This window comes from Rattus norvegicus, chromosome 19 (genome assembly GCF_036323735.1).
Source record: "Rattus norvegicus strain BN/NHsdMcwi chromosome 19, GRCr8, whole genome shotgun sequence".
NCBI lineage: Eukaryota > Metazoa > Chordata > Mammalia > Rodentia > Muridae > Rattus > Rattus norvegicus.
Window position 1 is genome coordinate 11,825,947 of NC_086037.1, and position 23,755 is coordinate 11,849,701.

At 43.3% G+C, this 23,755-nt stretch overlaps 1 protein-coding gene across 6 annotated transcripts in view; it reads right to left on the reverse strand.

Moving 5' to 3' along the window:
• Large1 (LARGE xylosyl- and glucuronyltransferase 1) overlaps positions 1–23,755 on the reverse strand; it is a 448,171-nt gene that overhangs the window by 216,943 nt on the left and 207,473 nt on the right. For all 6 annotated transcript variants that reach the window (XM_063278109.1, XM_063278105.1, XM_063278108.1 and 3 more), the window contains 2 exons: positions 12,685–12,986; positions 1,937–2,019 (listed from right to left, as the gene is read on the reverse strand). In XM_063278109.1, coding sequence (XP_063134179.1) covers positions 1,937–2,019; positions 12,685–12,986 — 385 coding nt within the window. The remainder of the gene's footprint in view (positions 1–1,936; positions 2,020–12,684; positions 12,987–23,755) is intronic.

Sequence of the window (23,755 nt, forward strand, 5' to 3'; positions counted from 1 at the left end):
TTTGTTTCTTAGGCAACTTCTTAAAAATCTTCAAGTTCCTTATTAAAAGACTCCCCCAGGAACACTTGATAAACAAGTGAATATTTACTGGTTGAGATTTTTGTAAATATCAAGGATACAGAGAAATAAGGCATAGTTTCTGTCCCCAAAACGTCCATATTTCTGCTACAGAAGCAATTGTGACTAGTTACACAGAGATCAACATAATACATATGACAAGATGGTGAGCGGGGTTTTATGGACTGCAGAATAGAAGCTTAAACACTTACTGAGGGTCGCATCCGAGCTTCCTTTATAGGTAGGGCATGTGTGAAATCTTATAATGTAAGAAAGCAAGTGATGGCTTGGGACTGGGGAAGGGGATGGGGGTTGTCAGAGCAGGAGAACACATGATGGGGAGATGAAGGAGCTGCAAACAGGTCAGAACGCCAACACATAAAGTCACTGAAGGACTGGACAAGGAAACGCCATGAAGACCAGCAATGGCTCCTGATGGCATGGCAGTCGGGATAATGAAATTCTAACTTAAATTCTAACTTACCCACGAACATAATGGATAGATACATCTTACAAGATCAGAGATTCCTGTCTGAAACACCATTCTGGATTCAGAGAGGATGGATATAAAGAACAGAAATCTGGGGACCAAAAAAGGTATGTCCAGGTTAGTGACCTATGGGCCTGAACTGAATGGAAAGGAAAGAGAGGACCTGAAATAGCTCTAAGAGGGAGCAATGCAAGGTGCCACCGAGAGAAGGGATGGTTGGCAGACTGAGGTAGAAGGTGGGAGACAAGATACATCCACATTTTTGCAGTGTTTCCGGGTCTGAGTGGGGAATTTATCTGCATGATTATACTGTGCTCTCTACTTAGATGAATGGAGAACTTATCAGCAGTGTTCCTTTTGCTAAGAATGTCCGGGATCCTGGCTTGTGTGCATCTGTCTATACCATGGGTTGCAGCTATAGATGGACTTTATCCCAAATCCCTGATAAGCAGTCAGAGAAGAGCCAGGGATTGGCTAGAACCGCAGACTCAATTCTAGATGTGACCTTGGGTATGTCTAGGTAATAAACATGACTATCTAAAGGAAGGAAGAAAAGTCCATGGAAAAGCAGAAGCATAGAGGAGAGAAATGATATACGTACCTCCATTTCCCAGAGGAAGAGAACTAACCATCTGACTGGTCTCATGGAGACCCACGAGGTCTACCATTAACTTCTGTGATAGACCATTTTAGCCGAACATAAAGAAGGATGTTTGACAGTCAAAAGTACCCAGAAATGGGACAAGTCAAGCTGGGTGTTATTTTATATTTCCACTGGTGTCATAACATACTACCACAGACTAGGGACAGGTGGAACCAAACATCCATTTTGCCGCAGTTCTACGAGATAGAAGTCTACAGTACTTGAGGTCAATGTCCTTGGCTAAGTACCTTCTTGGTCTTCTTTCTGAATATATCTGTCCTCATCTTACATGTTTAACACTAGTCACATTGGATTAGGGTCCATCCCAGTTGCCTACTTTAATTTAATCTTCTCTTTTTAAAACTGTATCGAAAACACTATTTCAAAGAACCAAGCGTTAGGATTTCAAACAGGAATTTTAGGAGGGATGTAGTGAAGATCACAAGATAATCTGCCAAAAGGAATGTAGAAAAAAACTCTGAGGAGTGTGAGGCAGTAGAAACAGAAGTGTCAAACTTGGGATGTCCTTGAAGGCTCTTGTAGTTCTGAAGGCTAGGCAATGTTGAAGTCCTGCTATCAAGCATTGTTAATGCAATATCCCTCCTCATATTTTAGACAAAGTTTACATTTTCATGGCAGTCTAAATAATGAGTGAAAAAGAACGCTCTTATGTAACCTTCCCCAAGGTAACATGCAGGTGATCAGGGACACAAGTGCCAACAGAATACAAGCAAAGACCCACTTACCTATGAAAGAGGACGGATTTCACCAGGGTGACAACGTCCCTGCTGGCGTTGTATCCGGCACAGACGATGGCCACATGGATGGTCTAAGGGGAAAGGAACAGATCGTGAGCAGAGAGAAGCAGGCCATTCCATATTTGTAGGCCCACGGGAAAGAAATATCACCCTGATTTTTTTTTTTTTTTTGATCATAGAAAACAAGAATCCCGCCTGCAGCCATTGAAAATACTCGAGACAGTTTTACTAAAGTTTTTTTAATCAGTTTATGGGAGTATCATCTTTGGAGGCCATTAACATTCTTTTCAATTACATTTTAGAGATGGGGAGCAATGGTGATTGGTTCAAATAGGTAAACAGTGAGTCCCCTGTCCCCAAGCCAGGAGACAATGGCAATTGGCAAAGAGAAGAAATATGCCCCAATGGGCCAATAACCAGAGATTTCTGAGAGGTTATGGTTCAGAGTATGAACTGATCTTCTGAAATGGCTCAATATGAAATGGTCAATATGAAAGTGCTCAAAATGGTCAATGAGCAGCTCAAGGTCCAATCTGCAGCACCGTTCTAGGAATTAAAGTGCAGAATCGATGGCTACCCATCATCTCATTGAAGCTGGTGGCAGTACTGGCCACAAACATAAGCCACAGCCCTGGCTTTAACCCCGGATGGCTAGGGAAAGCTTGAGGGTCAGCCAATAACTGCATCATAAGGCATGAGTATCAGTTATGTTTGGCTGCTGTGCTAAAACACTTGGCTAAAGCAACATCTATGAGGAAAGATGTATTCTAGATTATGGTTTAAGATCCCTTATTATAAGTAGAGAAAGCATGAAGCTCATTGTTTATATCTTAGAGGATCAAAAAGCACTTGTCTGATATCCTCTTTCAACTTTTGTTCAGCCCGAGCCTGAATCTACTCACGTTAAAGGTATGTCTTCCCTTCTTAGTTATTTCTCTCAAAAATTGACCTCAAGGACACACCCAGAGGTGTATTGTCCAGTGATTCTAAACCAAGTCAAGTAGATGACGGAGATTAACCACCATAAAAACAAGGACCAGCCAGATGCCAAAACTCACTTCATTATTAAATTAAAAAAAAAATTCCACCTCTGATCCTCAAAGCCTCATGGCCATGTCAGAACGCAAAATTCGTTTATTTCGTGTTTACAATTGATGTAAGTCATAACACTTTCATTATTGTTCAAAACTTCAGAATAAAGTCTTTTCGGAGACTCAAGTCAATTTCTTACCTGTAGAGACCTATAAAATCAGAAAATGACTCAGACATTTTCATATAAAATGACACAGTAAACATTCTCATTTGAAAAGGGAGAAACCTTTGAAAGAAAGAAACCTTTTCATTTGAAAGAAAGAAAACCAAGGACAGACTGGACTACAGCAAGAATAAAACCAAGCAGGGAGAACAACAAAGTTTGCAGTTCTTTGTAAATCATCTGGGCGGGAGTCATGAGGACATTACCGAGGGTCAGTATGTTTGGGAAGTCACATCACCATTCTAGTACTGTTCTCTGTGAAAACTACTTCTATTTCATACCTGCAGCTTTTCTTGGGGGTACATATCTGGTGAGTGGAATTGCCCAATACCCTAGGGTTACTACCACAAGCTAGGATTCAACCTCACAGGTTTATAACAGGCTCCACTGGATATTCCTTACAAGAACATAGCCCAGCAACAGATTACCTCAAATAAGTAGCTTTCTAGAGCCTTTATGCAAGAGTCCTCATGACCCCCTCAATGACTGAGGGGAACCACTAAAAAAGATTGGCTTGAATATCAGGTCCTGCGGCCATAGGCCCTTACTATAAACCTTCCTCTGTATCCTTGTGGCAACTGGTGTGTTAAGACTTGTCATTAGCACTAAGTCTGACTGGAGGGCAGGATGGTGTTCCTGTTTGCCCTTCTGAACTCACTGACTACCCAGCCTCAACTTGTCCTGTGCTTTTCAGGACAAGAACTTTCTAGATCACCTGAACCAGGTTCCTTTCACTCTACTTCTGGTTAAGGTGGACAAGAGGCTGCAGCAGTGGGATCTGAGCTTCTGTCAGACTCTGCCAGGACTACTTACTTGGGTTCTGGGTGGTGCTTTTTTCTTCTATTCCTTCATGGGCTAACGCTACAGTTCCCTCTCACTGGGGCTGTCATCTACTCTGCACTTAATCTTACTTGGTTCTTCTTTACCTCATTCCACCCTTTATCTATGACCTGCCAGCAACGAATCTCATAGGTGGTCCTTCCACAGCATAACTTACCAAAACTGGAGCTATGGCATGCTTTTTGGTTCATATGCATATTAGCTAATCTCCAAAGGTCAGATACTAAAGGATAAACATTGGTATCGATTAAAAACATTCTCTTTCAAAGAAACACTTCAAGGTTTCTACCTCCACCTCTCACCCAGAACACACTGCTTAACATACATCCAATCTCTACAGCCTGTACCTACAGGTAAGAATGTCAGAGCTGTGAATGAGGACTCATTCATGACAGCGCTGGTATGAAAGGGTGAACTTGCTTCTAGAACCTATAAGATGGATTCAGGGCTGGAAAGCTTAGGCTTTTCCTGATATGCCAGGTCTATGATGGGTTCTGCACACACAAAAAAAGGAAGTTAGACCAGGTTGGCCAGTGGGGCTCTGATGGCAGCAAACACAGTGTCTGCATTCCAGGGCAGCCAGTGTAACCAGAGGAAAAGTATGCAGGGAGCTGTCTGAGGAGAAAAGGTCTGTTATGGCCAAACCAAAGCCTCATGTCACCTGCAACATACATGAACTATGACCCCCCAGGCCTACCAGGCGCTTGTGACACAACATGTCAGTCTCCATGAAAACATCAAGGAGCAGCTTCTCTGAGCTTTGTCTTGAAGAGACAAAATGGAGACATTTTTCTCCGCGCCCCCCCCCCCCCATTCTTCATCTTCTTATAAACGAAGGCAGGTAAGAACGAAGAATGACTGGGCACTTCACCTGGTACCTCAGATCTCTGCAACTGCCTCTACAAAATGAGGGGTTAAATTCTTATACACAAAGTTTTCCTAACATTTTGTTTCCCAAAATTCAAAAGAAAAAAAAATTTTAAGTAACATGCCAGGGAGTTAAGTCAGTGAACCAAAGTACCAGGGTTAAGCCAGTCAGTGGCTTAGAGAGGGGTTGAACAAAAGCCATGCCTTAAGACAGAAGCCGCCTCATAAAATACCTGCATGGGTAACAAAATCAAAAACAATTGCTACTAACACGTCACTAAAAAACCATCATATGAGCTCTCGGCCAGCTTTCTCCTCTGGGGAATCGCTCATCACAGGTGGATGACTTGGCTTAAATACTAAACACACTAAACATCACATACGAAATTGCTTTGAACCTAAAATATAGGAAGACGTGCCTCCCAGCTCAGGTGGACAAGTCCTCAGAGGCTTGATGAGATCAAATAGAGTTAGAAGGCTCCCAGAGCCTGGTGCAAGCCCAGGGATGATCCGTCTTGCAGGAGTATCTCCACATAACCTCCAACACACACACTTGCAAGGACCGGAAAAAACACAGGGAGGAAAGGAATGTAGACGGCTCCAGCCCTCTCACTGCCTTCATTGCCCAGCCCATATTACTGGCTGCTTTAAAACGGATGTTCTCATGTTCTGAAAAGTATCCATGCTGCATAGAAAACATTAAAGATACGACTGAGCTCCATGTGAGTTCAAAGACGTCTGAGCGATAAAAGAACAAAAAGACCAACGTTCTATCCTGACATCATCAGCTTACATTGCAGTGCAGGAAAAGTAGAGAAACTCACCCAGCAAACACACTATCCTTTCATAGTCCACATCTGCAAAATCTACACAGAGCTGCAGATGGGATAGTGTCTGTACCCGGACTAACCAGGTCCACTTTTTCTTGTTTTTATTTTCAGAACATCACAATGTCACAAATATTTCCATAGGATGTACCTTATAGTGACATCGTATACTCTCTTCAGATGGTAGGAAGCAGAGTCATCTGTCTACAGACTATAAGCAACCATGGCATTTTCTGTGAGAGACTTTGGTATCTGCAGATTGTATGTCTGAAGAGTCTGAGGAAAAACTGTGCACATTAAATAAAAGAATAAGCAGCTGATGATATTGATAACTAAAACCAGAAAGAGAAATAAGACACGTGTGGAGAGCTCAACATGTGTAAAAGCAAAGCAGCCAGCAAACCTGGCCTCTAAATGATGGACAGCAGAGAACAAGCCTTTTTGGATTCAGGCAAAAGCACTGAAGGCAGATAGGAGGGAACCAGAGGTACAGGGGGCCATGATGTCTGGAAGGAAGAGACAGGCTGCCTAGAAAAGAGGTTTCCTGGAGGAAGACTGAGGAGTCCGAGCAGGTAGAGCTTAGACCCTTTACAGCTCAGAACAGTTGAGAGAGAACCTGACTTTTCCCTGGAGAAGCAACCGGATGATATATTCTTTCAGTGTTCAACGAGGTAAGTTCACAAGATGCAGGCGCATACTAGCAGTAGGATTTACTGCCTGTGGTGTGACTGTGGAGAGGCCAGAGCAAAGGCTCGCTGCTGGTGGGTATATAAAGTGGTGCAGTTGCTATGGAAAGCGTCAGGGCAGCCCCTTGAAAAAGTAAAGAATTACTATATGAGACGGCTGTCTTCCTTCTGTGGACATGCCCTTTAAAATGGAAAGTAGGGCAAAAAGACGTGTTCATCACGTGATCTCTGGTCATGACATCATTACCCATGTTGCTAAGAAACAGAAACAACAAAGTGCTCATTCCAAGAGACACGGATAAATATGTAAAATGTGAGAGATTATTAACCTTGAAAAGGAAGACAACAATATTGTGTTAATATATATATAAACATTTATGACTTTATGACATGATGATGAAACATGTCACAGAAAGACAAATGCACACTAACATATCTGAAGTCGTCAATTCACGGACAGAACTAAAACAGTAGTGTGAAGTTGGTGGCAGAGAGAATTGAGAAGTTGTTTAAGGTAAAGAAGTGAGTTATGCAAAATTAGAACATTCTAGATAGTTGACAAATTAGCATAACAGGATGATAATACTAATCACTGTGAACTATGCACTCAAGAATGGTTACGAAGCTATCATGATGCTATGCATGCTTTGTTATATAACTATATATAATAACATATGTATGTATGTATGTATGTATGTATGTACGTAAATGTGTATGTATGTAGGCATGCATGTTGTACGTATGTATTAATCCAATCTGGATCAGCACATTTTTTTTTTTGTGCTGAGTGGCCTTCTTAAGCCTTGACTTCTTTATGCTGGTTGACTGCAGTGACCCACATACACAAAGTGTAGTTCCTAGTACACAGGGCTTGCAAAATGTACAAGAGTAGGCATGATTAAGTGGCATTGCTGTCACTTCTCTCACAGGACCAAGCAATGACCATCTGGCTGCCTAATCAAACTTTCATGCTACTGTGACATACAAGGTTTCAACATGAAGCATGGGGGTCTCTTTACTTTACACATCCACCTCTTCTCCTTGTGAACAAGGAAATGCAACAGGAGAATGGCAGGCGCCATTTGAGGCTGCTCTAGAGAGAACAGGCTGCCTTTTGTCTTCTTCTCTGTTAAATGGCTTACTCTGGAACAAGCTAGCTGCTGTACCACAGGTATACTCTGGCAGTTCTAAGGAACTGGAAGCACACCTGTGCTGGGAGCCGCTTTGGAAACAAAGCCGAATAAACTTTTGGATCACACAGAGACCACACTGATTTCCCCCAAAAGAACCAGAGTTGTGGCCCCAACTTGCTTTGCTCTCGTACTCCCAACACTTCAGAATATTTATTATTTTATGAATGAGTAAATGGATGGCTTATAGCACTGGACCATGCTTTGGAGCAGTACCTATGCACTAATAATACAGACAGGGAATGTATGAATTACCTGTCATGTTGATATAACACTAGCAACGTAAGAAAAGAAGGATTTATTGTAGGTTACCATTGAGGATATAGTCTACCATGGCAAGGACTTTATTGCACAAGGGACGAGAGGTGGCTGTTCATATGATACCTGCAGTAAGGGATCAGAGTGAATAAGTGTCGGTGCTCAGCTGGCTGGCTCAACACCCCCTACCCAGGATGGGACCCCAAGCGCAAGAAATGGTGCCTACCAGAGTTAGGGTAGGTTTCACCACTTCGATTATCTGAAACTAGAGACGCTCACACAAGCATGACCAGTGGTATGCTTCCATGGTGCGTCTAGATCCCATGCAGTTCCAAAATTAAGGAATGGAGGTGGAATCTCTAAGGCGCTGACTCTATAGCACGCAGAGCTCCTTGAAAATCACTTAGGAGACAATAATGTTACACCCCAGCCATACCATTCCCTGATGCCAGAGTCCAGCATTTAGGGAGAATATTTTAGTGGATTTTACACTTTTAAGCCCCAAAGAAGACACATGGCGCTGACGAATTACAACTCCATATGTCACCACGGTGTCTTCTGACAGCAATCTAGGATATAGTTATGGGGCTGGCAAGCCTGCACCACGCAAAATCCTTAAAGATGGAGTTTAAATTTTTTTTTTTATTAAAGCTGAAAATACTGTGGTGTTAGCTTGGGGACCAGAAGATGAGTGAGAGGTGTCAAAATTTAACAGAAATAATGCCTCCAGCAAAATGTCAAACTCTCAGGGGTTAACAAATACAGTCACGCTCTGGTGAGAGAGGAAAAGAATCCATCCCATTCTTAGATGCATCACTGCTTCCACTCACTGAAGATTTGCTGGTTTCCTGAGGCTACAAGAAGGCCCACCATTAAGCTTACTGTGCATCATAGTAGATTATTCGTCAGCTTTTGGTGCTGGGATACCCATCAGCTATACGATATGCATGGGGAGTCTGGTGCTAAAAGTATGGAACCCTGAAGTCCTGAGTCCTATAATCATGCACAGTAGTTCATGGCCAAGGCTCTGGAAGCCAGCCACCCAGGCTCGCCTAGTCACATCAATTTAAAATAACCACGTGGCCTTAACTCACCACAGTTTAATGGGTTTTAAAAGGGAGGAGAGTACACTGCATGAGAATAGATATTTTGTAAAAGACTTAGCATGGCATCTGCTATTCCTTATGAGACTGAGAATGATAACTCTTACTTGAGTCATGGGGCTACCACCTTAGAAAGGGAGCTCACGTCAAGGACCAGAATGATAGGGATGCATCCCTAAGATGTGGTCTTTCATCCACATAGTATCGTCTGCTGAACTTTCCATGTTACCTATTCCTGCCATGGCCATCTTTAATTGACAGACCACTCACTGGGACATGAGGTTACATCACTTCTCCCTTGTGAGTGGTGGACGTCTGTGACTATTCCAGCTGACATACTCTGTCACCCGTAGGCCCTAAATGCCTTTACATACTAGGGCGCTGAGGTCTACAACCCTTAGCTGCATGTGAGCAACTTAGTGCTGAAATGAGCCTTGTTGTGGAGAAGCCCATGTGACAAAGGACAAGAAGAAAGGTGGCCTTGGGTCATTACTGATGTAGTCACAAACAAATACCATTTGCGCAAGGGTATCCAAAACAGAACTACTCAGCAAATTTCTTCCTGAATTCCAGACACCGTGACAGCAAATAAAAGGACTGCTGTTGGGATGAAAGGATGGCTCAGCGGGTAAGAGGACCGAAAGTCAAATGCAATCATCATGTGTAGACATGGCAACACATACCTTTAACACCAGCACTGGGGGAAGGTAGAGATAGGTACCAGGAACTTGCTAACCTATCATCCCGGATCAAATAGAAGACTTCGGGTTCCAATGAAAGACCTTGTGTCAAAAAGTGAGGCGGAGAATAATAATGAAAGACACCCATGGTCTTCCTCAAACCTCGACACATGCATGTATGGGAGTGAACACCATGACCAAATCGTCTACATGACTGCTATTGCTTTAAGCCATGAAATAGTCATGGATTGACTGCACAGCAACAGGAAAGAACATTCATGGCAAGTACATGGACTCTCATTTCCTACCCACATTTCATCCCCATGGCCATAAGGAAGAGCTCTTGGCTTTCTCATTATGTGCAAGAGGAAAATGAGCTGCCCAGGCTCATGGCTTCAATGAGAAGAACTGGAAGGACTCATATTTGAGACTCTTGGCTGCATTTGTAGCATAATAATAATGATGATGATGATGATGATGATGATAATAATAATAATAATAATAATAATAATAATAATTTTGCAACCCATTCAATTCTCAGGAAGGTCAACTTGGGAAAGGCAAGAAAAGCGCACATGAGTTTGCATACATGGAAGAATGAAGATGAAAATCGATCATTCAACTTTCAGGGGCACAGAATCCAGCCTCTATGAAAGCGGTATTGCTTGAGTAACAGGAATATGCAGGAGTTAACTGGGCGGCTGGTTGAAGGCCACATAATTAGGAGAGGATGAAAGGCTGGTAGTTCTGTCACCAAGGAGCTCTGCTGACAGCCTGGAAGTCATTATGGTAACTTTAAGAAGACTTGTCAGACTTAGCAGGCGTTGTAGTGTGACCGAAGATTATAAAAAACGTCCTTGACAATGTGGCCGTGTCCTGTGATGAGATGTCAAGACAAGTTTCAGCATACATTATGGAAAAGTGCCAGGATGAAGGGAGGCTTTCTGACCCTAGAGACTGACAGTTCTCTTCTGCCTTTTTGGCATTTTTATTTATTTATTTTCATTATTATTTTGCAAAATAAACATAGCCAAGTGATACCAATGGGACATGCACTGCTAATGGGTGTGTACCTATAGCAAAGCCTGCAGGCTCATGTGCAGAAAGGCAAGTCATCTTGAGAGACGACAGCCTTTACATACAGGTATGGAAGGTCAGAGCAGGACCAGAGGGCATCCAGAATAGTTCTACCAAGGAAAACATCTTAAGGGTCTAAAAAGCAATGTGGCCTATAGATACAGAAAAGAAAAAAAGAAAAAACAGAAAGTCAATAAAAGTTAACTCTCAGGTTCAAATCAAAACACTGCAAAGTAAGCATCAATATTTTAAAGGTTTAAATCCATATAAAAGGTTGTTTTTGTTTTTTTGAAAGCAGCACTACGGTGCCCTCAGAAATGATTTTCAAATAGTTCATCATACTTCACAATCATCTGGACAGATTTTTTTTTTAAATAACCACATTCGTAAGTCTTACTGCCACAGACTCCCTACACATTGGATTAGGAAATGCGACATGGATCGGTATTCTGGTATATAGTAACTGTCATGCCCAATCAAGTTTGTGAATGATTCATAGGTCAGAGAGAACGTCCATTAGTAAAAAAACAGTAGCATAACTACAAAGTATTATTTCCTTTTCTTTGAATAGATTCTATTTTTTTTTTCTGGATCCCTTGCAGCTGGGTAGCTAGGGAAGTTTTGAAGCCAAGTTCTGTCAAAATGGCCTAAAAAAATAATAATTGAGGTATGTCAATGAAAAAGTGTCTGGATTGCGTGAATACCTGAGGGGCTTTTGTAATTGAGATGGGAAGCTCCATTTTGAATGTGGGTGGCATCGCTTCACGGACTGGGTGAGAAGGAGGAAGCCAGTTGAGCCCGAGAAGCATACATCCTGTTTTTAACCGTGAATGTATACAACTGCACCAAGTTCTGGCTGCCATGATTGCTCCACGGGTATGGACTATGACCTGAGACTGTGAGCTGGAGAAATATTATCTCTTACAGTTGCACTAGTCAAGGTATCTTTTTGAAATCCTGACAACTAAACAGAAGAGCCAGTTTCCAGATGCCTTCCCAGTAGGGCATGCTCAACTCAGACTTGTGTTAGACAAGAAATCCTAGGGTCCTCTCCTTTTCATCCCTTTTCAATGTCTCTTCTCTTGATACTAGATTTCTATACAAGTCTATCTTTATCTTCATCACCTAATAAGCCCTCAGTCCATGTGGCACATTGTGTCAGCATCACTAATAAATCCATTCATGGGGCAGGAGCTAAGGCTTAAAGTGAGCTGTGACTTCCGGGTGGAAAAGCATAATACTATTTATTCTTAGAGGTAGCATAAGAAAACTGAGAAAGTATTATCTGTATTTAGCCAAAAAAAAAAAAAAAAAACCCAAAAAACATATTATCATAACTGAAAGCATGTTAAGAGTCCTTCTCATCAGCCATAACCTTAATGGCCTCCAGGAGGCAAGAACCAGCTTAGAATGTACACAGCTAAGGCAGCCACAAGTCCCTAGAAGTTAGGCAAGGTGTTCAGGTGCTCAAAGCAGACGCTACTAAGGCTGGTTCTTATTCACCCTTGCTGCTAGCAGTCGCTTGTCTAATTCCATCTACACAGTAAAAAAATCATCTACACAGTAAAAACTGAGTGTGTGTGTGTGTGTGTGTGTGTGTGTGTGTGTGTGTGTGTATGTGTGTGTGCGCGCGCGCGCGCGCACGTGCACACAACACGGTATGGAATGTGAGCCTTGACTAGGGAAGCAGAGAGAAATCAGTGATAGGTTCCATCCGTTACGCTGCTGTGCAGTAGGCCTTCTCACCCCGTTTATCAGATAAAGAAACTGAGGTAAAGGGAGGTTAAACGTCTTTGTGGCCATTCGGCAAAGTTTGGGACAGATCTGGTTCCCCACTGAATTAAGAAATCCAGCCTTTGCAGGGCTCTGTCTCTGCTTCCCGGAAGTATTTGTGGGGACATGCAGCGACTGGGGTTACGAATAGTCCCCTCTCCCAGCTCTGGTGCTCCTTACCTCACACTTCTCCACAGCCGGCTGCTGCCCACACTCAGAGCTGTTGCCTGCCACAATGCCAGCTCGTTGGTTCTCACTGTCCCCTGTTCCCTCCTCCATGGAGTACGTCTTGGAGTGGTTCCCACGGCGGTGAGCAGGGCTCTGACCCTGAGCCAGGCTGAGTTGCCTGCGCAGGGCGCGGTTTTCCTCCTCAACCTCTCGCACTCGTACTTCCAGGCTCTCCCGCTCGCGTTGGCTGGAGGCGGTGTACCTGGGACTGTGGGCTTGGGACTCCAGGGGAGAGAGAGACACGGGTTTCCCATCTAGAGGAGGAAAGACCAAGGAAGTGTTATCTTGGGAGATTTACCTCCAGAGATCCCGGCATTACCTCCCCAGGCTCTTATCACAATCCCCCATCTTAGCAGGCAAGCATATGGTCTGTAAATGACAAGTCACAGGAGCCATACTGAAATGGGAAAAAAAAGTAGGAACAGAATGGCTTATGGTGGTGGTAAAAATCAGGATACTGTGTAGAGAAAGACACCCCTAATATTGGTCTTCATTAAATGCAATGTGTTCCTCTCCATAAGACACCCTTGCCAGTGAACTTTTTAACAAGAAATCAAATCATAAAACATGTATGGATAAGGAGGAATGGAAGGTTCCTTTAAGATGGGTAGCTCGAGACCATCGAAGAACTCAAAAGCAAAAGAGAATACAGTGGGATTCTATCGAGAACTTGCAAACCCTGTTTTGAAAGCATAACCTCCCAGGAGAAGCCCTCCTCTGCCTGTAGAATGTTATTTCTATGTTTTCAAAGCTGAGCATTTGGTTTTCCTTTCTTTTTTGATTTTTATTTTTATTTTTTTCCTTTCTCCATCTTTATTAAATTGGTTATTTCTTATTTACATTTCAATTGTTATTACCTTTCCTGGTTTCCAAGCAAACATCTCCCTAACCCCTCCCCCTCCCCTTCTATATGGGTGTTCCCCTCTCCATCCTCCTCCCCTTACCGCCCTCTCAGAAACAATCCTGTTTCCTGGGGGTTAAGTCTTGGCAGGACCAAGGGCTTCCCCTTCCACTGGGTGCCCTTTTTTTTTAAATTTTTATAATCTGAAAAATTATTGCCTACCCAAAGGCAATTAGCATATCTCATTGTACACATTCAGTGCCCAATGAATGATGATTATTGGGAGTTCCAGAGACACAAACCAGGCCGAAGCCATCTCTCCTCTCCTTGTTCCCATGCTGCTGACACCCCAGGTTCCAGGCCGAGGGCAGCTATCAAGAGGCTTCCAACCCATAACTCTCATGACTGGAGAATGACCGTCTCCTTAGTCTGCTAAAATGAACTTCTGTTTTTCCACAACCCAAGTTCTCCTCCTTGGACCCTAGACCAGTCTGACATTTCAAGCTGTCCCAGGAAGGCTGATACAGCTTAATAATCAAAGCTGGCCATGAATCACACGCCATGTTCACCTGTACTGCATGCTGCATTGTCTCAGCCCAGGGCGTTTGGTGTCCTCTACAGATATCTACTATCTTATTTAGTTAGCCCCTGATCATTTTAGGGTTAAGTGCATACATGACTGATCTAGCAATGCAACAAACGGGACTCACGGAATTCCACTACCCTGAGCTACAAATAAAAGATTAAGGCTTAATGGGCATGAAATCACAGGCGAATCAGAAGTATCCTGTAACTGGGCTGATTAATTACAAGCTCCCTCCCCAGCCTTTGAAATCAGCCTCTCTGGTTCCTTCCATGGAGTGACTAAAGAATAGCACAGGACTAGAGCTGTAGCTCAGTGGAGAGAGGGCTTGCCTGACAAGTGTGGGCCTTAGCCTCCTTTGATGCACCCAGCCGTGGGGAGCACCCATAACCCCACACTTAGGAGAATCAAGAATTCAAGGGTATCCTCAGATAACGCAGACTAGCCTGGGATACAATAACAACCGAAAAAAACAAAACAAAACAAAAAACAAAAAACAGGTAGGTAGCTAAAACACTTAGTGAACACAAAGTTTAAAGTAGGGTAAATGGAGACAAGCATCCAGTTAGCAAGAAAAAGCATGTGGTAACGAATGGGCTCTTGCTACACAACCATACTGCCTTAATTATCAAAGCACAAGGCAGTCGCTATGCCCATACAGACAAGGAGAAAGGCAGTACGAAAGTTCACAGAGGGAACCAACAGGAAATAAGCTATCCTTGATGCCACACCTGGCCATGACCCCACAGAAGGGACTGAGTTCATGGTCTTTGGTCCTGAGAGGGCCAGTTCTCACATGAAAGAGATGAGGAACATACACACAGAATTCAGGAAGTTCTGAAATCACTAGGTCCTGAGAGACAGTGGAAATGTAGCAAAGGGGGTTGGCTGTTTGCTTTAATGCTCTGAGCTCTGAATTCATCCTATGAAACAGGGACAGAAATGGTAACACAGCAATAAAGTTGGAGGCTTGGATAAAACGTCCAAACAAAAAGAGCTTGGAGGCACTTGTTACACAGGAGTTCTTGTGACGCGAGTCCCAAAGATGAGAAGAGGAGCTGCAGATAAATTTAAGGTGGAAATAAAATGGCAGATGTTCTCAACACAGGACTGTAGTAGGCAAGCCGGTGGCCACGTGCCTTGGCTTCCTCTGATGTAAGTTTGACACTGGGCATCTCCAACCTTCTTGGCCAGGGCCTTTGCTATGTCACCCTGTACAAATCATCTTGTACAAATCCCTGTCCTTTTCAACCCCTTTCTTCTTTGAAAAGGAAAGAAGTTGGGTGTAGAGGCACATACCTTTAATGCCAACACAGACAGACAGACCTCTGAGAATTTGAAGACAACTTCATCTATATGATGAGTTCTAGAACAGCCAGAGATACCTAGTGAGATCATGTTAAAAGAAAACAACAGAGAGGAGGGGGGAGGGGGAGAAGGAAGGAAGGAAAGAGGGAAGGAAGGAGAGAGAGAGAAAGAGAGAGAGGGAGAGAGAGAGAGAGAGAGAGAGAGAGAGAGAGAGAGAGAGAGAGAGGTAAATGCAGACCTCTCTCAGCTCTGGCTTTCTATGCAGAGGACCCTTGTGGTAACCTGGTTGTCCAGTATCATCAATGAGCAACTAGATGTGAGTGCCCATTGACAGCATGCTAACAGACAGCTCTCTTTATTTAAATTCTTTTGTTTCTGGTGTGCTGGTTCCTAACTATGCTCACTGATCATATCAATCTCTGAGGGGTGGGAGAACAACAACGGTGAAGAACAACGTATCCTGTGGTCATAGCCTCCTCTTTGGGTATGTTTATGGACTATATTCCATAGTTACTCCTCCCAGGGTTAGATTACATGGCCTAAGTAAACAACTGTGACAACACCACCTTGTCCTAAGCTATCAATTGTGAGGACCCAGTTATTCTCCTTGCTATCTATCCAATGAGTACAAAAACTTGTCCCTAGCACCTCTGGGTACTATAGTAATGTATAGTAATGTAATAGTATAGTAGAGTAGAGTATTGATTGCATAGTAGAGTATAGCAGAGTATAGTATTGCATAGTAGAGTATTGCATAGTATAGTATTGCAGGTATAGTAGAGTACAGTATTGCATAGTAGAGTATAGTATTGCATATATAGTATTGCAGTATAGTATTGCATAGTAGAGAATAGAATAGTAAAGTATTGTATTGCATAGTATAGTATAGCAGAGTATAGTATTGCATAGTATAGTATAGCAGAGTATAGTATTGCATAGTATAGTAGAGTATAGTATTGCATAATATAGTATAGTAGAGTATTGCATAGTAGAGTATTGCATGTATAGTACAGTATAGTATTGCATAGTATAGTATAGTATTGCATAGTAGAGTACAGTAGAGTCCAGAGCTGCCCCACATGAAACTCTTTGGTGCACCTAAGCAAATCAGTGTACACTACAGTCAACAAGATGAGTCTATGGATCATAGGCTTGAAGGACCAATAAAGTCTAACATCTTTGCAAGTTTCTAATTTACTAGTCTTGAGTTCATGCATATTTTATAGCAAACTTGCATCTGTTGTGGACCTTGATGGTTAATTTTATATGTCAACTTAACTGGCCCATCAGGTTCCCAGGCAATCGGTGTTTCAAGGATGACATTTTTAAAAATGAGATAAGCAGGTGTATCAGTCTAGTGAGTAAAGAAGTAATCCTTCTCCAGTGTGGATGAGCCTCATCCAATCAGTAAAAAGGTGTCAGAATGGGGTGGAACAGGAAGGTTGACAGAGGGGAAAGAAAGTCCTTCTTGCCTGACAACTTTTGATTTTGGACTTGAGAGGTTAATTGCCTAATACTCAACAGAAGGAACTAAAACACTTGCCCTGCCAGGTCCCCGGGCTAGGGGCACGTGGGCTAGACTAGTCTACTACCTCTCCTAGACTAGTCTACTACCTCTCCTAGACTAGTCTACTACCTCTCCTAGACTAGTCTACTACCTCTCCTAGACTAGTCTACTACCTCTCTTAGACTAGTCTACTACCTCTCCTAGACTAGTCTACTACCTCTCCTAGACTAGTCTACTACCTCTCCTAGACTAGTCTACTACCTCTCCTAGACTAGTCTACTACCTCTCCTAGACTAGTCTACTACCTCTCCTAGACTAGTCTACTACCTCTCCTAGACTAGTCTACTACCTCTCCTAGACTAGTCTACTACCTCTCCTAGACTAGGCTACTACCTCTCCTAGACTAATCTACTACCTCTCCTAGACTAGGCTACTACCTCTCCTAGACTAATTAGTCTACTACCTCTCCTAGACTAGTCTACTACCTCTCCTAGACTAGTCTACTACCTCTCCTAGACTAGTCTACTACCTCTCCTAGACTAGTCTACTACCTCTCCTAGACTAGTCTACTACCTCTCCTAGACTAGTCTACTACCTCTCCTAGACTAGTCTACTACCTCTCCTAGACTAGTCTACTACCTCTCCTAGACTAGTCTACTACCTCTCCTAGACTAGTCTACTACCTCTCCTAGACTACAGACCTCCAAACTGAAGTACAAGCTGTATGCTGGTTCCTCTTGGGCTTCTAGTCTGCTGACTCAACTACAGAGTGGTCATGGGCCTCATCACTCTAGTCTATCATGTACACTCAATCTCTCAATCTCCCTCTGTCTCTTTCTGTCTCTCTGTGTCTCTCTCTGTCTCTCTGTGTATGTGTGTGTGTGTGCATGTGTGTGAGAGAGAGAGAGTGTGTGTGTGTGTGTGTAAGCACTTTCATGTAAGTGTGTAAGTGTATCATAAACATACCCATACATGGTTCTGCTTCTCTGGAGGCCTCTGACAAATACTAGGACCTCAGTGATCTACAGGTCCTGACACCCTGATGCACTCAATAGGAATGGGAAGAAGGGTCCACGGGAAGGGTTTATGACCTCTAGAGATATATTTTAAAAGCTTTGAAAAACACAAGCCTAACATATCTCAAACTACCTGTTATTTAACGAGAAATAATAATACTTCAAGTTCAAGGGAAAGGGAGAGACAATAGAAGCTACCAGGGAATCACAGAAAGTGGAGAGCACAGCTGAGCTTGAACCATGGCCTCCTATTTACCAGCGAACAGACTTAATCGCAGTACTGCATTTTTTTGGTGACTCGGTGTCTCCCTATGTTAGTGCTGAGACACTACATGTAGCTACATGTACACATTACCCAGCACTGAGATGCAGATGAGATTAGGAAATGGTTTTCTTCCTTTTTCTCCAGCCTTGCCCCTAACCCCAGCCCTGTGCTTTGGTTTGCTGTTGCTCTTCCCTGAGAATTTGTTGTTCCAATCTACCATCTATTTATGTACACAGTGCGCTCTTCTGTGACAGCGTGCACACGGGTTGATGCAGTTCAGCCCACTTTGAGTTAAAAATATCAACCAAGATATTATTCAAAACCTCAGTTGACAACCTCGTTCTGTTCCCTCCAGAAGCTCTGAACAAGCAAAAATATATCATCGGATTTGAATCTCCGTATCCACTCGGGACGGATGCTCTGAATAAAGAAGGGAAACATCCAAGATTCATGACAGAGAAAGAAAACTGAAAAGCAATCGTTGTGGACTGTGATGACTGGGGTTAGAGACCTGCTGTGCACAATGGCCTAAGAGATAATCTCAACCTATTTATGTGTGCAATCTCTGTGGAGGGCTGGCCTGGCATATGGTATGGGATCAATTACTCACTTGCTGCAGGACTCGTTTCTAGACTGGGCTAGACCTGGATGTGCCTTTGGCCCTCCTCCTCAGACCTTGAAATAGGTACCAAAATCCTGCAGTCAGCCGGACATGGAGAAAGGTATCCATCTGCATAGTTCTGTGGACAGTGAAGAGACTGCATCCTAACCTTTATGAGAAAGGATAGCAAACGGGTGTGGTCATGTCCTAGAAGAATCTTACTTACAAACAGTAAGGAGGAACCAGACTTGGAGATCTTTTGTGTCCAAAGTCTGTGGGACTTTGTCCTAGAGCATCATACTCATCTCCTTTGTTAAGCCCCTGCCTCTGCATCCCCCTTACTTACGCAGCTTCCCACAACATAGATGCTATGAATTAATGTCTCTCAACCGCATTTGCTTCACATTGGCAGTTTGAGATGTACAGAAGTCAGTCCATCCTCTCAAGGTCAAAATGATTGCTGTGCAAGCACAAGGCTCCTCAACAACTACATAAAAGCCATAGACATAGGCATTCTATGCACTGAGGGTGGGGGTGGGGACAAACAAAGACTGGAAGATCACCGAGGATGGCTGGCCATCCAGCCTAGCTCAAAAATGGTGAGTTCAGGGTTCAGTGAAAAGAGGCTCTGTCTGAAGGGAATAAGGTAGAGAATTATATAGCAGGATAGCTAATGTCCTCCACACATGCACACTTACATACATGTTCTACACATACATGTATCGCAATATACCGCTGCACCTCCCCTTCTGGTATGCACAATAAATTAGCAATGTGTGCACGGACCTTACGCAGATGGATGAGCCTAAAGGCTCTGGAAGTAGGAAGTCTCTAGTTCTCAGCACCCAAAGCAGCCCTGCTCAAGGTTCTCACAGGTAACCAAAGAGGAAAAACACATCATGCCAGACCCTCTGGCTCAGGTGCAAAGGGGGCTTTCACACTGTCCCCTACAGTGCAGGGGAGTTCTCAACCAGGTCCTGCTCCCTTGCCTTAGTTCCTGTCATATAAACAACAATGCCCGTATTTCCTGGTTGTGGTGATTGGTAAGGCTGTCCTCCAGAGGCTGAGAGGTTTGAATACCTGATCCCAGGAGGGGGTGTGGCCTTGCAGGAGGAAGGAAGTCACTGAGGAAAGCCTTTGAGTTTCTAAAGCTATGCCATTCTCAGTCCTCGTTCTCTGCTTGAGAGTTAAGGTGTGAGCCCCAGCTTCTTGCGCCTGCTACCATGACTTCCCTACACCCTTGAGGACTCTCGACATTGGAATTGTAAGCCTAAATAAACTCTCTCTTTTTTTTTTTTTTTTTTGGTTCTTTTTTTTTCGGAGCTGGGGACCGAACCCAGGGCCTTGCGCTTCCTAGGTAAGCGCTCTACCACTGAGCTAAATCCCCAGCCCCAATAAACTCTCTCTTATACAAGGTGTTTTGGCCATGGCATTTTATCACAACAGAAAAGCTAACTCCTCAAAGCTTATGAGGCATTTGGTTCCCCTCATCATCTTCTAGTCTGGATTAGTGTTTTCTACAAAGCAGGTCCAGTTGCCAAGCTGTTCCCTTTCCCTCTGGGATGATCATAGGGCTCTGAGTTACAGCCATCAAAAAACAAAAGAAAACAAAACAAAAAAACAAAACAAAACAAAAAACCCAAAAACAAAAACAAAAAAAAACAAAAACAAAAAACAAAACAACAACAAAAAAAACCATAACGCCTGTTTTGAAATATAGAAATCTCACATCCTCCTTCATTATCATTTCTAAACGTAAAACAGACAAAATGTTGAAACCAAAGTCACTTCAGAAGAGTTTGGGAAGTTCAGGCTGAACTTCCTAAAAACCTTAAAAGTTTCACTTAGAAAAAGATGCTTGATCCCCAAACACCCTTATGAGAGAGCTGAGCATGCGACCATGTCACCAGCTTTTGCACTGTATGACGTGTGTGTACCAGGACAAGTCACAAACACTCCTCCAGCTACACGCACCATGAGCTTCGGGAAGTCCTGGGAGCTTCGGGAAGCATAGCACCCATTCCCTGTGGGAAAGTGAATGGTAACAAGATTGTTGTGGGTAAACGGGATGGTCCACCAAAAGACTTCCCAGAGTAGTTTTCTGAAAGAGATCTTTGGCAAAAAAAAGCAAGCTTGAGTTCCAACAAAGGCCTCAGGGATCTCCTGGTAAGGCTCAATGGGACAGTAAGAAAAGACCTTGCAAGTTGCGAAAAGAATCTGTCCCTGTTATGCCAGGGAAGGGGGCCTGTATTCAATTCTCCTTAATAGGTACAAGCAGCTTTAGTCTCTCTTCCATGGAATTATTTTCAAAAACCTTTGCTCAAAGGACTTTATTAAGTGGAGAAACCAAAGACAGTCTTAGCACCAATCTGCTGGACCCGTAACTGGGGCTTTAGGTTTAAGTATGTGCTCACGATTCAACAATCACAAGGGGTTTCTGGGTCCTTTCTAATTCAATGATATCAAACTTTGTGGCATTTCAGTCAAATATCCCAAGTTCAGAAGGGTGGAAGCAGGTGGTCTTCAAACTACTGTGCTCATAGAAAGACAGGTAGATCTGCCTGCTTCTGAAGAGCTAATCCTTTGTGGTAGTCAAGGAACTTGAGAACAGACTAAAGAGTTATGTGAGAAGCATTCAAGTTGCCGCCAAACAAGGCAAAAGGAAAAGGTCCTCCGTCTACAATCAATTTATCTCCTTGGCAATTGCGTCAGAGTCATGGCCTCCATGTGGTCACGAGGCGTCTTAACAAAAGAGTCATTGGCAGGGAAAGGTAAGATGTTCCGGAAACCGCAGCTACACATTCACCCCAATCCTGAGAAATAACAAGCGAAACCATGGCCGATTGATACTACACTCATTTTAGTCACTCTCTGCTCCATTTACCTGGTAATACCAATCCATTTTAACATAACCTCCACACCACACTGACCGGAGGCAAGGAAACAGCTTCTCCCTGTGCCCAGGGTATTGGGTTCTGTTGTGCACACATTTAACAGATGGACACGATTCTGGCTGACAGATGGACACGATTCTGACTGCTTTGCTCTCTCTGCAAACTGCGCTGTGAAGCTCCCACAATCACTACTGGGACTCTTGACCATGAAAGAGATATAGAAATGTCCTAAAGTTTCTCCGCCGGCCACACACACACACACACACAAACACACAGAGACACACACACAGAGACACACACACACACACACACACACACACACACACACCACCTGCCGCTGCCCTCTTTGCTGAAAAAACACTCAAGATGAAAGCGCTTATAAAGTTTGTTACCATTAGTCTAACTTGAAAAAAATCATTGTAATAAATATATTATTTTCTATAAAACATTCAGTCCTTAAATAATCTAATATTGCTTGTAAGAGTGGTAAATCACACGTACTGAGAATCATTATGTTCTAGGGTAAAACATTCGAATAGGGGTGTGTGTGTGTGTGTGTGTGTGTGTGTGTGTGTGTGTGTGTGTGTGTACATGTGTTTCTTTGTAGATTAAATCTAAAAGAAATCCAGCTGGCCATATGGGATGATTCTTGAACAAGGTTTTAAAATTTCCTTTCCATTTGCCATAGTCAGGGCATGAGAACACATACTTTACCCAGTTTGACAGAAATCTGAAAATATCATCGTTGATGACTATATTCAGTATTCAAGATGGAGTTATTGTTTTTTTTTTTTTTTTTTAAGGGATGGCAATGGACAATGGCATCCGATTCAGAGCACGGAGAGATGAAGACCTGAATGGCAAGGAACAGACAAAACAACCAAGATCTGACACCACCCCCTCTGCTTCTAAAGTATGGCACAGTCCAAGAAAACCCAGACCTTCAGAGAAGAGATAATCCCAAGAGTACGCAGGGATGGACCTATGGCTCCATCCATATATGTAGCAGAGGATGGCCTTGTCGAGCATCAATGGGAGGAGAGGCTCTTGGTCCTGCCAAGGTTTGGTGCCCCAGTGTAGGGGAATGTCACGGTGAGGAGGTGGGAGGGGGTCGGTGGGTGGGTGAGGAAACACCCTTACAGAAGCGGGGGTCTGGAGGATGGGAGATTGGGTTTCTGGAGGAGAAACTGGGAAATGGGATAACATTTAAATGTAAATAAAAAATGCAATAACAAAAAGAAAGATGTAGACTGGGGGGGGGGGCGCGGCTAGAGTCAACTATGTGCTAGGAGGATTAACAATATGAAGGGAAAGACCAGACTTACTTAAAATTGATGGAATTTCAAGCTCATTCATATTCAATAAGGCATCTATTTTAATGAGAACATCCGTGAGTACTGAAGAAAAAGACCTTGTGCTGGCTGTCACCTGAAAGCCCGTGTTCTGAGCATGCACACCTCTTAAGACTCAAGAGTCTAGGGATATCTGATCAAAGAGGATTGCAGCAGTGCCAAAGGCTGTCCCTGGCCTGCCCTTCCTCCTTTAGGCTATGTGGATGGGCCCACCATCACAGGAGCATACCTTGATATTGGTAAACAGGTCCCTGTCACCGCATTTCCACTTGATTAAACAACGCTCCTCCAACAAACTGTGACCATCAAGCCTAGATTGATATTTAAAATGGCCTTTATAAGCAAGCAGATGGAGAATGCATTAATTTCAAGCTCTGAGTATACTGTGTCACATAATGCTTTCCACTGCCGAAATAAGTTGAAAGAACACAGAAGTACTAAAGGGAAGAGTGCAAAGGGTTCCGGTGGGCAGAGATGCCTAACAGCTCTTGCTGCTCTTGCACAAGTGGAGTTTATTTCCCCGTATCCAAGCCCGAGGGCCCACCGATGCCTAGAACTCCAGCTCCAGACACTCTAACGCCTGTTTCTGGCAGTTGTGAGCAATTGTACTCGAGTTGGGCATACAGAAACAGATGTATACACATAAATAAAAATAA